A 16,464-nucleotide genomic window follows, 5' to 3' on the forward strand; every position below is an offset into this window, starting at 1 on the left:
AACACTGCTGACTAATAGTTTATTATTCTCCTATACGTGTGTCAAATCAAACCAAAACAACACAAAAACACACATCAGCAGCCAAACCATTAACATTAATGCTCCATCTATCTTCTACCCAAACCTATGATTTATTCTTTAAATATAGACGACGTACATTTCTGTCTGCTGCAGCAGGGTCAGAATATTCCAGTTTATTATTAAGTTGCATCAGCATGTGACACTTTCCCTCTGTTCTGTTGATAGTTTCACTCCATGGTACATTTTACAGAAATAAACACTGGCTTGTTTAGCATGTTCGTTTTATGAATAATAAACTTCACACCTCATCAACTCTGTGTGTGTGTGTGTGTGTGTGTGTGTGTGTGTGTGTGTGTGTGTGTGTGTGTGTGTGTCTTTTAAACGAGGAGGTGAAATTAGCTAATATTTCTGGCAGCACACGCAACAAAGTAATCATATTCTGAGTTTGTTTACTGACACTTTCATCTGCCTGGTGACACAACACTGTGTTCCTCATCAAGGGAGATACAGAGTGAAACAAATAACAGTTGATGGGCTACTCTTGGAAGATTAAGACTAGAAAAGACATAATAAAACAGTCCAGACTTCATGGATGAATAGCAATCCTGAAATGAAAGAAATCTAACTCTTAGGGAGTTTGAGGTAGGTCTTTCAGTCTGGCTTCATGAGTCTCTCTCACATAATTTTATACCCAACCTGGCCTCACGGTAAAACGTGAAATACACACAAGAATGTCATCTATAGATATTTTAATGTTCGTAAATGGCAGAAGCATGTTTTGTAGGTACAGCTGTACCTATATAATGAGCTGTATATGAATAATAAACTTTACACTGTATTGTATAGATGCAACTATATACAGCATATATATATATAAAACAAAAAAACCCAAAAAAACAAAAAATGTCTCGTGATAGATAAAAGTTTGGACTTTGCAGCAATATTCAGAATATTTCACTCTGAGGTGCACTGATTCGTTTTTGTGTAACATACCATTGTAACATACAAGAAACTTTTTGATCAAAAATATGGTCTCAGTCTGATGAGCGTAAATGTGTAGTTTTGGTTGTAGACACTGAACAGATGGAATCTGCCTGTGTGGTTCCCACCATGACATGGAGGAGCTGTGATGGTGTTTGGTTGGCTTTGCTGGTTTCTTTTGTCCAATCTTCTTCGCAGAATGCAAGGCAACATGTAATCAGCATGGCTACCACAATATCGCGCAGCGACACATGCTCTCATATGGTTTAAGCTTAGTGGGACACATTTTCAGCAGGACAATGTATAGCTGCTTGACAAAGCAGTGCTATATAAGATTTCCTGACCTTCAACATCATTCCATGTTAGTTTAGCAAGAGGTGGAGCACAGCTTGAATTAAAGCAACACGGTTATGAGCTCAGCATATCTGGGAACTTCTTCAAGACTCATGTTGATGAGCTCATGACACTGCCAGAGAGAATGAAGTGTGAACAGTTGTTGTCAAAGTTAGATGAGAAAACTTAGCCGTAAAAAAACAGAACTGAAGAATTCAGTTTGGTTATATAAAAAATGATATTATATTAAAATCCCGAAGAAGGCTTCAAATCATTTTCTAAAGTATCCAGCCATCCAGCAATCGATTCCCAAGTCCTGGCCTTGAAGGCAGCTAAACAGGGATCTACCTCACCAGCCACCACTTCCAGGAGGAACCTGAGGCATCTCAAGCCACACAATATCTCCATGTTCTGGGTCTGTCCTGGGATCTGCTACAAGTAAAACAGTCTGAAAAAATATTCATTACCTTAAAAGAATTTTATGTCAGAATAGCACATGATATAATTTTAAAAATCAATCTTACAACATGACTATACATTGGCTATTCTCCTAAAATTGTGGCATAAAAATATATCAATTAATTATAGTCTTGAGCATGTCATATGTTTATCTCCAAAATAGCGTCAGCAGACAGTTAAATGCAGAGGGGAGAAATTTGAATATGTATCTGAAATATGGGAAAATGTATGCCTAATAACCTATTTAACGGTACAGTAGACCTATTTTACTTTCTACGAATGCTAATCTGAAAACTTTAAAAGACCCAAATTTTTACATTTTAATTTTACAAATATTCATATTTCAGTCGCTATTGTTCCATACTTGCCAGTAACATAATGTGGAGTTTTGCATCTGCAGAGAGGTTCTCATTCATTTAGGGGCGCTCCCCTCAAACACTGGCCCATTGTACTTTGGCACATTACTGCCAGAACATCTGTGAATGCTTAATATGCTAACAAAGACAATGACACTCAGAGGGTGCTGGCCATTAATCCACTTTTCGCCATGTGCATTTCCACGATTACGGGGCGGGTCGAATTCTATTAAGCAAGAGATTTGGTGGTAGGGGTGAGGGTACCATTCTTACCATAAGCACAAAGAAGACTTGCATTCATTTCAAAGGACAACTGCAGCATATGAGTCTATAGGGCCTTTTTCAGAATTAAGTGGCTTGAGATCAGAGTGCTGTAGTTCTCCACTTGATTCTACCGTCCATGATGAAGCAACAGATATTAAAGGTTCTGATGGAAGAAATAATCCCCACCTTTTGATTGGGTTAGCCAGCAGGTTGTTCTGAAAGAATATGCTTTGTGCAATTAGCAAAATAGTTACTACAGGCAGTAAAACTAAAAATGAAACCTTAGAAAATTTTCATGTAAAAATGCTTTTTTTTATATAGCTGTAGGGAATTTGAACTTTTTACCCCATTAAACACTATGTTACTTTCACTTTCCTAAATCTCTGTAATAGAATTGGGGAGGGCAAAGTTAACATGAATAGATAGCTATTCATGATACCTTTACTGTTACTGCTTGAAATATTTCTTAATTACAAATCTGTCTATCTGACCTTTATCAAGTATATGCACAAAATAAAGAATTATTTAAATCTCATGTAAGTATAAATGTCAAATTCGCAAATAGTACAGAATTATTGCCAACTAAATGTTCTTGTGTTTACAAAATAAATTACATTACTAATACTGGCACATTCACTGCTTCTGCACATCAATGTGCTACTTTTAACTACTTTGTAGTTTAGGCAAGTTTCAATCATCTCTCTGGCTCTCTGTCTTCCTTATTTCACCCCAACCGGTTGCCGCAGATGGCCCCGCCCCTCCCTGAGCCTGGTTCTGCCGGAGGTTTCTTCCTGTTAAAAGGGAGTTTTTCCTTCCCACTGTCGCCAAAGTGCTTGCTCATAGGGGGTCATATGATTGTTGGGTTTTTCTCAGGATGTATTATTGTAGGGTCTACCTTACAATATAAAGCGTCTTGAGGCGACTGTTGTTGTGATTTGGCGCTGTGTAAATAAAATTGATTTGAATTGAACTGAACCAGATGTTCAGTGTGAAAGTAAATCACTATAATTTTGAAATATTGAAAGATTTCGAAAGTATTAAACCAAAAATGTTTTTACTTATTATTACTACTAGTACTATCATTATTATTATTACCTATATTGCTTTGTTTTTAAACGATTAAAGGAGCTACTTGTTTTCTGGTTGTTTTCAAATATACTAGCTTTACTATGGACACTGTTTCAAGGAGAATCAAGTCATTTGACACTGGCATGCCTCATCTACTTCTCAAGCTAAACTTAAGACTTGAGGTTCCCATTCCTACTGTCTGTATAGGCAGTTAATCTTGTTATTTGTGTTTGTGCGACATCTCAAGAGTTGCTCCAGCTTGTCCTCTAGACCCCCTTATAATTTACAAGACAAAGAATACAATTTGTGTCTGTGTTTATCAAGGGTGTTCTGAAGGACAAAGTGAGTGCACAAGTGTTTTCCCCAGTTAGTTTTCCGTTCATTGTCAGGTGAATACACCTTTTACAAAGATGGGAGAAACAACGTTTAACATATGAAGCCCATTTTTCAGATATTTCCACAGCAGGACAGCTACTGTGAGGAAGAAAATGTCTTCACGGCAGCTACTGACAACAGCTTATGACGGTGTACATGCAAATTAATACTCTGTATGCTATAGTAGCTACTGTATGTATTTTTTCATATGTGTACATCTTTATTTCACCACATTAAGCTTCTGATTACCTGTGTTTACAATGTGATTAATTGGTTCTGGCAACAAAACCTGCATGAAACTAGTAGGTATTCCTCCACCACAGCATGATAAGGAATGAAAGAGGAAATTAGACTGTGACTTTGAAAGATGCTGACTCAAGCAAGCTTAATCAGAGAGAATAGTGGGGGATGTATTTCATTTCCCTTTTCTTACAGTGGAGTTAAGTTCTGGAAATTCACAGGCAGTATAAAGAATAAGAATAGTTATTCTCTATGTAGACATGGGTACATCACTATTGTTTTAATCTTTTACTATAGTAGAGGCTCCTATATGGGGACCTGACCTTATCTGGTCTTAAACCACAATTTTAAAACATGCTGAGTGTGGAAAATTCAAAAAAAGGACCACCTTGTTCTGCTACGATAATGTGGTTTGGTCTAATTTCCCACAGAAGCAGATAATTGTCCAGTTTTAGATACCAACAAATCTGCACTTGAAGCTTGGTGTGTTACAGTGTAAAGATTAGGCAGACTTTCATTATATACAGGACAAAAGGAGCTAAATGAAAGGACTGAAAAACAGGCAAAGTAAGTTGAAATTCACTGTTCGCTGGGATGGATAAGTGGTCCAAAAATTTAAAAAAAAAAAACCCTCATCATCATAAATGACCAATCAGGAGTGACAGTACCTTAAACCTGTGCATCGGGGATCAGATGCAGAGGGTGAATTTGTGTTTAAGTGAGCCATGTCTGTGGCTTTGACATAACTGCATTAACTGATGTTTGAAAGCAGGCTGAAATGGCAGGTAAGAACTTTCTGACAGGTTTAATAACATCATTGTCACTGACTCACGATTGTAAGGATGGTATTTAATTACCATGTCTTAAAGACATAAAGACCTGGATGGCCGCTAACTTTCTGCTTCTTAATTCAGATCAAACTGAGGTTATTGTACTCGGCCCTGAAAAAAGAAATTCTTAGAAATATGGTATCTAACCAGATTCTTACTCTGTATGGCATTACCTTGGCCTCCAGTAACACTGTGAGGAACCTTGGAGTCATTTTTGACCAAGACATGTCCTTCAACGCACATATTAAACAAATATGTAAGACTGCGTTCTTCCATTAGCGCAACATCTCTAAATTTAGAAATATCCTGTCTCAGAGTGACACTGAAAAACTAGTTCATGCATTTATTACTTCCAGGCTGGACTACTGCAAATCATTATTATCAGGATGTCCAAAAAACTCCCTGAAAAGCCTTCAGTTAATCCAAAAGCAAGAGTACTGACAGGGACTAGAAAGAGAGAGCATATTTCTCCTGTTTTGGCTTCCCTTCATTGGCTTCCAGAATTCAAAATCCTGCTCCTCACATACAAGGTCTTAAATAATCAGGCCCCATCTTATCTTAATGACCTTGTAGTACCATATCACCCTATTAGAGCACTTCGCTCTCGCTCTGCAGGCCTACTTGTTGTTCCTAGAGTATTTAAAAGTAGAATGGGAGGGAGAGCCTTCAGTTTTCAGGCCCCTCTTCTGTGGAACCAGCTTCCAGTTTGGATTCAGGAGACAGACACTATCTCTACTTTCAAGATTAGGCTTCAAACTTTCCTTTTTGCTAAAGCATATAGTTAGGGCTGGACCAGGTGACCCTGAATCCTCCCTTAGTTATGCTGCAATAGACGTAGGCTGCCGGGGGATTCCCATGATGCATTGAGTTTTTCCTTTCCAGTCACCTTTCTCACTCACTATGTGTTAACAGACCTCTCTGTGTTGAATCATATCTGTTATTAACCTCTGTCTCTCTTCCACAGCATGTCTTTTATCCTGTCTTCCTTCTCTCACCCCAACCAATCACAGCAGATGGCCCCGCCCCTCCCTGAGCCTGGTTCTGCCGGAGGTTTCTTCCTGTTAAAAGGGAGTTTTTCCTTCCCACTGTCGCCAAAGTGCTGCTCATAGGGGGTCATATGATTGTTGGGTTTTTCTCTGTATCTATGAAACACCTTGAGGCGACTTTTGTTGTGATTTGGCGCTATGTAAATAAAATTGAATTGAATTGAATTGAATTATTTACTCTCTATTTACTCTTTATGGTTTTGATGAGTCAGCAAAAAGCATGTTCATATAAAACATTGGGGTTTGGTTTTAGGCAACAAAGCTGCACGAGGTAACCTGTGGACATCAACTTTTGATATTTTTCCAGAGTGAGAAAGATTTCTAGTAGATTTCTAGAGATACTTCTAAGTGCATTTTCTGTGGCTGATGTAAGGCCAGTTTCACCTGAAAATCACTCTCACAACAGGATAAAGACTACATACCACAACGGCAGCAAACTTAATTTGTGCTGTTTTTTGAGTTTATATGTTGCTAGGCTAAGTTTTGAGCAAATTGTGTAGCTTTAAAGATGTTTGATTGGCTTTCCATTGTCCTTATCCTCCTGTAACTATAAAGTTGGATCCACATCTTCATCCATTTACTTTCTCGATGCAAGCAGCTTTCTAAATTGTTTTTCTGTTAGTGCTGATCTTGTGTGAGATTTTTATGTGCTGCACTACTCTCCCCTATAGACACTTTCCAATATAAATCCTACACTGTACTTTTTTCATCCTGAAGAAGTCACTGAATCCGTACATAGCCCAGTTTTCTTTGGTTAATGTGTGGTCATTACTAGAATTAGTTGAAAGTAAAATTATAATTTTACTTTCTTCCAGCATTTTTAACTTCCCTTTAACTATATTTTATAGCTGCAGTACCTAATGCCTTTCACAAAAAAACTTTATGTTCAGATTAGGCTTGTTGTTTGAAAGGCTCCTGACCACATACTGCAGTACAACATACTCAGTTCTTCAACATTGTGTGTTATTAAAAATGGAGAAATGGCTGACATTTGAGCCATGTTCTTGGTTTTTGCTTTTTTCAGATCAACACTTTCATGCTAACCTTACAAGTACTGGCTTTATTTAAAATGCATCAGTCAATAGAATCCCAGGAGGAAAACAACAGTTCAATAGGCATTTACAACAAAAATAACAGGTCAGTCAATAGCCCCTCGTCAAGAATGTTCCACATGGTGCCTGCTTTGTGTAATAAATGTACAAAAGATGTTCTTATTGTTAAATGTCAAAGTAAAGCGCTTTTTTTGTTTATTAGTTATGTAGAATATAGAAGTTGCGAAAAAATAAAGCAACAGTGTGGTCACAAAGAGGTCAAGAGGTATGTTGTTCGTTTTCACCGGATAATTGCTAATTAAAGCCTTTACCCCTTGCAGTGGCAGAAAACTTTAGAATCAGCAGACTGGCGAGGTAAAAGCATTAACCAAAACCATAATGTCATTAAGCATGCTCTTTGTGAATGTGCCCATAATATGCTAAATGAATCACTTTCATCACGCCTAACTTTATCACTCTCGCATCTACAAAATATGCCAATCAAAACAGAAGCATCTAGTTAATGAGCTCTAAAAGTTACATTTCTGACAAACTACAAAGCCTCTTGAACAAACAGTAAGAACTGAATAACACAAACCACCATACTAGATGCAATTTGCATCAGTCGGAGGCACTGCATCAATACCGTGGAAGGAAAATGGGAAGTTGAAAATAAAAGCAGCCAAGCATTGTCAGTAAGTCTCCAAGGCGATCATAAAAAAGTGTTCAATAGAATTGATGACATGCCAGCAATCACAGTGGGATGTAATGCATTTTAAACAGATGCAATCATCTTAGATTGGACACTTTGTCATCAGTGTTGAATCTGGTAATTGCTGGCAGCTCAACTAAAAAAGAACAATCAATACATAAGAGGGTGGTGAAACAAAAAGAAAATAAGCACTTTTCTGGACAGCGGAGATAAATGTAACTCTTACACTGAAGTGGACCAGCAAGTATGTAGAATCAAAGTATGTGGTTTTATATGGCGTGAGTGCTACTCACAGACTCTGTCGGAGCTCTGCAGTATCTCTAGACGTTCCCAGTGACTGAAGATTTTTCTCTAGTGTGACCACTGGAGGAACAAATGGATGATATAAATGTTAAGAGCTGTATTCAGGCCTCACAAATATTCTTTCACACTTGATTTGAAAGAAACACTTTGCTGAAATTTGAATCATTTCAACATCTATTCTGTCCCTGTTAAGTCTCTGTTAAGATAAAATGTCTTATCAAGATGATCCCAATCCTACGCAAAAGTAGTTCACTTCAACTCTCACACTGTTTCCACACTTAGCTGTATTTTTAAATACCCTTAACTCAACTTTAAATCTGACCAAACCAAATTAAGATTTTATCTTCAAATTAACAGAATTTAAACTGATTAAACTACTTAAGCATTATTGAATTTTTCAGGATATTATTCCTACTTGATCTGACCTCAATTCTAAATTAAACCCATAAAATGTTTAACTTGATGTGTAAATTAGGTCGAAATAAAACCCAGCTACTAATCTTTCGTCCCTGTTTTTAAAAGTACCACTTTTAAAACTCAAACCTAAAACCAAAATATAAATTTGCCTTAACTCAAATATAAATCTGTTGTTAGTTATAATCTTTAAATAACCTCAGACTAAACTTAGCATTAAATTAACCCCAAAAATATTATCAATACGATACGGCATTAAATGGAAACCAAGCTATAACTTTTATACCAGATGCAGCATTTTCATATTTCAGTTCACATCTAATAAATAGTGAAATGGTAAATGGCCTGTATTTGTATAGCGCTTTACTTAGTTCCTAAGGACCCCAAAGCTGTAGCCACAGCTGCCCTGGGGCGCACTGACAGAGGCGAGGCTGCCAGACACGGGCGCCACTGGGGCGCCTCTGACCAGTAGGCAACGGGTGAAGTGCCTTACCCAAGGACACAACGACCGAGACTGTCAGAGCCGGGGCTCGAACCGGCAACCTTGCGATTACAAGATGAAGTGCCAACTCTTGAGCCATGATCACCCCAGTGACGGCCCTGATCTTAAATCCAGAATTAATGCCAAAGTAAACATGAAACTTATTTCAACCATGAATTCAAACATAGCTCTGAAATAAAGAGTTTCAGAAGAAATTGAAGTTAATTTCAATTTCCAAAACTACTCTGTAAAGTTTTGATCCTATCAGTATTCCAAGACACATTTAATAATCTTAAATTGGATTTTTATCCACAAACCTACTCTAATTTTAAAAACCAATGACCCCAATTCCAAATTTAAGCCATGCCCGTTTTAAATGTTACAATTTAACCCTAATATAGTCCTCATTGTAATCCTAACCTCTAATCTAATTTTATCTCATCTTAATCGTAAAATGTTGTCACTGTTAATTTGATCGAAGCAATACATTTAACCCTAATCTCACAAAACTAGTGTGGCCTGATCTGTGTTCAGACATAGACACAGACTAATGGTAGAATTCATAACAGAGCACTACTAAAAATATACTTATTCAGTAGTTTTTAAAATAAAGCACACAGACACTCGTTTTACCGTTGGCGTTGATCTGGAAGATATTGGAGGAGGTCTCCTGAAACACATCTTGCAGTTCTGAGGGGCTGACCTGTGTGGCTTTAGAAAAAAAACAAAACATAATATGAGCACACACTTCTTAGCTCAGTGAAGCATGCAGCAGACAACATTGTAACAGCAGGAATGACAGCAATGAAACAAAAACCAAAACAAAATCTAGGTTTGAACATTTCCACAAGAGTCTGTCTGTCCAGTGGGTTGGATTTTCTCATTACCTCACTGTAGAACTGTGGCACCTGAGGTACTGGAACGGGTTTGTTTTTTCCCCGCTTCTATGTTGTAATATATGCCAACACAACCAGAGCCACGGGACAAATGACAAGCAACAATGGCCTGAAGATGCCCCCTACGACTGGCTGGTAGAATGCCACATTCTTCAGATTTCATGAAAAAGAGCAACCAGTGCCTGATCTGAATTGGTTTGGTTGACAAGACTATTGTTGGTGACAACCAGAATATACCGTTAATAGGAATACAAAGGATTCATCAGTTGGACTTTGGAAAATGGCTGGTTATGGACTTAACATGGAGAAACTGTTTAAAAATTCTTTATTATCAGTAGGACTTTTTTGAGACCAAGCTGACCTGTCAAAATGAGATCAACAAACAAATATAAAGAATTTAAAGAACTGTCACATCGAAGTTGAATTAAGTAAGTCATGATATATCATTAAAGTGTGTTATAGTAGAGAAACTGACATTTACATGAATTATAATAAAAGACTGTACATTGTTATAATAGTGAATAGAATTGGAAAATGAATGGACATCAAAGACTGCAGGAGCCTTTTAGGTACAATCTAACTGCAGTGATGATGATAGTCTGGACAGGGAAAATGACATGGCACTAAGCCACAGGCTGGCTGTGGGAGTTGAGAGTCTGCTGTATAAGTTATATGGGCAGAGCTATTTTCCTTGTTCAAAAGCACATGTCATTGCAAATGACAGGGAGGGTTAATGGCCCGGTGCCATTACAGCAGGCTGAGATCAACATCACAACCTGTATAAGCATCTCACACCAGCCATTTCACCCACCCTTTTGTCAGATACTGCAGCCAAAAATGACTGCAATTGGCTTTTTCCCTAGTGATATGGTCAAAAGTATAGAGGTATAGAGAAAAGGTAGAGGTGTTAGAAAGCTCTAAAGTCAAAGTATAAGAGGAGCGGGGGATCAAATATTGGCATGAAATAAGGAGAGACATGCAGACAGAGGTGAAGTCAGAGACAAACCAAGGAAACAGATATTCATGGTGTGAACCAGAGCAAGAGCTATGAGACCTCCCTTTAGATCACAAGTCATTAACTGTACCCACTGAGCTACACTGACAAATCGTGCAGGCAATAACATGCTGGCATGTAGTCAATTGAGCAGTGTTACAAGATTCTGATACATTTGGAAATGGGTCATTTCTCAACTGAAAGACCCTTAATGCATTTTAATGTTAGCTCAGCAGACACACACATACACATCTTAACACAAGCATTGTCCACCTTGGCCCACAGTGGACTGCCCATAGAGTGGGTGACCAGCACTGGCATGAAGTTTAGGGGCCCTATAGAAAGTATGCCTGCCCTCTGTACACAGGAAGACTAGGGGAAGGGATACTGGGGGCACACTGCAAATGTACTGAGGGCAAATCATATAGTACTGAGTAAACTGTGGAGCTAAGCACTGTACTCAATTTTCAACAATGAGTGAAGTTTTAATTTATATCTGCAGTAAAGCAGATATATATAAACTTGTCTGGTCACGCAAATCCAAAATAATTGCGCTTGTTCAAAGTAGAATTGATAGTTTGCAATGGTTTAAACACTAAAATGTATTCAGTCAGTGAGTGAAAACTGTAATAGTACAGTTACAAACAAATACTATCTGGCTTACCAAATAACACACCAAAAGTTATGCTAGTTATGTGTTTGTAGTGATTGCTCAGGCGATTAGAGGATCATCAGGGGGTCCATTTGTCCCTCTGTGGGGGGAAACTCCCACTGGGTTTAAATCTGGGACTCTCCACCATTTGACCTTAGAACTGAAGAAGCTTCTCGGATGAGAGGTGAAACGTCTTCAAGTAACTTAAAGAAGTCCAGACGCTTTTCTTTGCAAGCTCCTTTGACCAATAACAGTTTTGTATAGTTTCGAAGACTTTTTAGAAATTCTGACAAATCCAAAAAGTTTGCAATTATTTTTCTTGTAACTGTTCATCAAAAGACAAACTCTGCAATGGCATCAGTGCTATTCATTGTCTAGTCCTTCTGCTGCTTCACCCATACCAGCTTCTAGTATTGCAGATCTTTGAATTTATCGAAGCTTCATACTCAGGTTGCCCTAGATGCCCTATTTTACAGCGTCAAAGAGAAGAAGAGAATATACAATACAGGAGAGGTATCTAAGTACAGAGAACCTCAGTAACTAAACCTTCGTTCTGTCTCAAACAGCTTGTTATTAATTCAAATTTATTAGAGTTAGTTTATTAGTTTTATAGGCCTGTAGTACAGGCGTGTGAGGTAATTCAAGACTTGATAGTAGTTCAATTTAGGGTCGTCATCAGTGTTTTTGTAATCATTTCATGCTTTTATTTTATACCATATTTTAAAAATGCCTAAAGTTTCCAATATTTTGACTGTTTGAGTTTTTCTTTATTTTACTACTTTCTACATTGTAGATACATACTGAAGATATTAAATATATGAAGCAAAATATATGGAATTATGTAGCAAAGAAAAAAATTATTAAATAACTCTAAATATGTCTTATATTTTAGATTCCTCAAAGTAGCCACCCTTTGCTTTGTTCACAAACCCTCGGCCTTCTCTCAATGGGCTTCATAATGCAGTCACCTGAAATGGTTTTCACTTCACAGGTGTGCCTGTCAGGGTTCATTTGTGGAATTTCTTTCCTTCTTTATGGGGTTGGGACCATCAGTTGTGTGGCCAGAAGCCTATTTGACAACTGTTAGAATTCATACTATGGCAAGAACCAATCAGCTAAGTACAGAGAAATGACAGTCTATCATTACCCTAAGAACTGAAGGTCAGTCATCCTGGAAAATTGCTAAAACTTTGAATGTGTCCCCAATGTGTCCCTCGCAAAAACAATCAGGCACTGTGATGAAACTTGCTCACATGAGGAGCGCCCCAGGTAAGGAAGACCAAGAGTCACCTCTGCTGCTGAGTATAAATTAATCCGAGTCACCAGATTTAGAAATGGCAAATTAACAGCAGCTCAGATTACAGCCCAGATAAATGGCACATAGAGTTCCAGTAGCAGTCTTGCTAGGAAACCACTACAAAGGAAAAGCAACAAGCAGAAGAGATTTGTTTGAGCTAAGAGTGGAATGGTCATAAGACCAGTTTCATTTCAATTTATTTATTTATACAGCGCCAAATCACAACAACAGTCACTCAAGGCGCTTTATATTGTAAGGTAGACCCTACAGTAACACATACAGAGAAAAACCCAACAATGGCCCCTTATGAGCAAGCACTTAGGTGACAGTGGGAAGAAAAAACTCCCTTTTAACGGGAAGAAACCTCAGGCAGAACGACGCCCAACTGGGGTGAGAGAAGCAAGACAGGACAAAAGACATGCTGTGGAAGAGAGATTAATAACAAGTATGATTCAGTGCAGAGAGGTCTATTAACACAAATAAATACTCAATGCATCATGGGAATCCCCCAGCAGCCTGCACTTGTTGGAGCATAACTAAGGGAGGATTCAGGGTCACCTGGTCCAGCCCTAACTATATGCCTACATACACAAAATTAGCAGAAAGAAAGAGTAGAAAGAGTCAGAAACAGACAGGGAAACAACACAGAGGGAGACAGATATATGAACAGCCAGAAAGAACACGGTGTTCTTTCATCAGTGGTAATTCATTACTTGTAATTAATTTTGTGTTATTTATGCAATATGGAGTTAATCTGGTATTCTGTGAAGCAGTACTCTGCTGTGAATACGAAAAAGGTAAAGTTAAAAAAAAGCCCACCTATCTTATCCATATGAATAGATAAAAGTACATAAGGAGAACTTGGGTCCTTCCACTTTTCCATTTTCCTACTTTCCCCCCCAAAAAATAGCTTTTACTTTTTATGACTTGCTCACAGATTTGTTTTAACAAAAACTAATATTTTTTTACATTTATTTCTCTTTTCTATATGGATATGCATATTAACAGATGCCCTTATCTGTTACCGAACTCTTCCTCATTCCCTGCTTTGAAATAAACACAATATAATATATTAGTATATTAGTATATTAGTATATTATATTAGTATAATATATTAATATTAGAACACACACTTAAGATTCAAGAGGCCATCCTTCCAAAACATGATAGCACAAAAAAGAACAAAACTAACCTGTGTAAACGAAATACAAGTAAGCAAAAAACATTAGCTTAATGTTAGTGTTAGATTAATGGGAGCAAGTCAATACGGAGATTCTCATAATTACTTTGAATATGTTCTCATGTTTTGCAGTGTTTATTTCCTCACCTTTAAGCTGCTTATTTTAAATAAAGTGAATGATTAACCCCAGTCTGTGAAAAAAATGAAGTTAAACCATAGCTCAATGTTTTTTATTTAAATAAAAGTGATAAAATCCAGAGCAAGAATGACAGGCCTTGGTCATTTAAATAACACACAAAATTGATTAAAATAATTTAACAGTATTTTGTGAGTCCTATCCTTTTGGTAGGACTCCTGATTTCCCCCTCTGCATTGGGGTGTGCCCCAGGGATCTATCCTTGGGCCATCACTCTTCTGGCTGTGTTTACTCCCTCTTGGCACGATATTTTGAAAACATAAAGTATCTTTTCACTTGTATGCTGATGATTGTCAGCTTTATTTATCTTTTAGCCACCATACTTCTCCCTGTCAATCTTTACTTGACTGTCTCAGTGACGTTAAACTGTGGATGGCAAATAACTTTTTAAATTTTAATGATCATAAAATGGAAGCATTTTTATTTGGCCTGCATCGCTCTATTGTTTCTCCAGATGCAGATTTCAGTGTTTTGACCTACCATCTAAAAAGTTCAATTGTAAATCTTGGTGTGAATTTTGATTCCGCACTTACCTTTGTTGGTCATGTAAATGGGGTGGTACAATCAGCTTTTTATCAACTCAGACACCTATCGAAGGTCAAGCCTTTTCTTTCCAAATGCAATTTGGAAACTGTTATTCATGCCTTTATTACCTCACGTTTGGACTATTGCAATTCCCTTTTAATTGGGGTTGGGCACCCTGACGCTTGCAATTAGTGCAAAATGCGGCGACACGTTTTTTAACTGGTAGAAGGAAATTTGACCGCATCACTCCAGTTCTGGCTTCACTACATTGGCTTGTTTTTAGGATCCGTTTTAAAGTCTTTTTATTGGTTTTTAAATCTTTAAACCATCTGGCCCGTGTTTATTTCGCTCGCTCCGTTCAGCCGATCAATTGCTGTTGTCAGTCCCTAAGTCGCGGCTGAAACTCAGAGGTCGAGCTTTCTCAATTGCGGCTCCGATGCTTTGGAACAACCTTCCCCTTCATATTAGACAAATGTCTTCAGTGCAGATCTTTAAGTCCAGATTGAAAACCTGTTTTTATTCACTGGCTTTTAACTCGGCGGGAAACTTACATCCCTCCTGTTATTTTATACTATATTTTGCTTTTCTTTGTTTTTGTGTTGTTCAGCACTTTGGTTTGTCTGGTGTGTTTTTAAAGCGCTATATAAATAAAAGATGATGATGAGGGTGATAGTATTACTGCTCAGGAGGAATACTACTTTTTGCATTCTTCTTGATGTTTATTGGCAGTTGGAAGACACTGACATAATGACACTAACAAATGCTATAAAATACAGACAAGAATGTCACTCAAAAGAAAAAAACTCAAATCAACTCAAATCCTATCAGAAAGTTCATCTTTTTTAAAAATATGAACTTGTAACTTTCACTCTTAGTTATTTTACCAATAAAATCATATGAGCTCCCAAGGAATCCATCAGCATTGACTTTTTTCAGCCCCCCTCAAAATGATTGAAAAATAGGGGTCAATACCAAAAGCTCCATTATTGATGCCTCCCTATATATATATATATATATATATATATATATATATATATATATATATATATATATATATATATATATATATATATATACACACACACACGTGTGTGTGTGTGTGTGTGTTTGTATGTATGTAGCTCATACTACCCATTCACTAAATGAGCCACAGTTAGTTTCATTTGAATGAAGTTCAGCTAAATAAGATCTGATGCCTACTCTGGGTTATTGCTTCCATACAAACAGCAAATGAAATGCAAAGATTATGCATTTTGGCAAGATTTCTCTTTGGATTAATTTGGATAAACATATAGCAAGTTGTGGAAGTGCTGGGATTTATTTTTTTATCACAGTGTATTGTGGAGAGGTTTTGGAGGTAGACTGTTACTCTCATAATATTAGGCATTACAGAGAGAGGCCCCTTCTCTAAGGAATATGAAGGGGGGGGGGGGGGTGCTAGTGGAGGCCTCAGGTACATACATTTGTGAGCCTGACTCTTTTAGAAAAAAACAACTTATTTTGTTCATAAGTTATTAAAGTTGCCAACCGTCCCGTCTGGTATTAAGAGAAAATATTACGCGTTTCTTATTGAGGTGAAAAGGAACAGTTTGTCCCGGACTTCAGCTACAATGAAAAAGACACTGGAGGACGCTGGAGTTATTCTGTGTCTTTGCTGCACAGCTGCCTCTTCTTCTTTCATTCTCCCCCCTCCCTCTCCCATTTCTACTTCAATCATGAAAACTGATCAATGATCAGCTGATCGGCTCGCTTGTTTGTTTATCGCCCACTTTGCGCCAGAAAGAGGAAACCAGCCGATGTCGCGTTAAAC

The 16,464-nt window shown here is 37.6% G+C and overlaps 1 protein-coding gene across 2 annotated transcripts in view; it reads right to left on the minus strand.

Moving 5' to 3' along the window:
- Window positions 1-16,464, minus strand: part of tsnare1 (T-SNARE Domain Containing 1) — a 250,202-nt gene that overhangs the window by 142,079 nt on the left and 91,659 nt on the right. For both annotated transcript variants that reach the window (XM_087837141.1, XM_035913745.2), the window contains exons 3-4: window positions 9,548-9,625; window positions 8,010-8,079 (exon numbers count right to left, since the gene is read on the minus strand). In XM_087837141.1, the coding sequence (XP_087693267.1) occupies window positions 8,010-8,079; window positions 9,548-9,625 (148 nt within the window). The remainder of the gene's footprint in view (window positions 1-8,009; window positions 8,080-9,547; window positions 9,626-16,464) is intronic.

Source organism: Neolamprologus brichardi, unplaced genomic scaffold (assembly GCF_056152115.1).
Source record: "Neolamprologus brichardi isolate AB-2024 unplaced genomic scaffold, ASM5615211v1 NODE_ptg000008l+_length_2720982_cov_1, whole genome shotgun sequence".
Lineage (NCBI taxonomy): Eukaryota > Metazoa > Chordata > Actinopteri > Cichliformes > Cichlidae > Neolamprologus > Neolamprologus brichardi.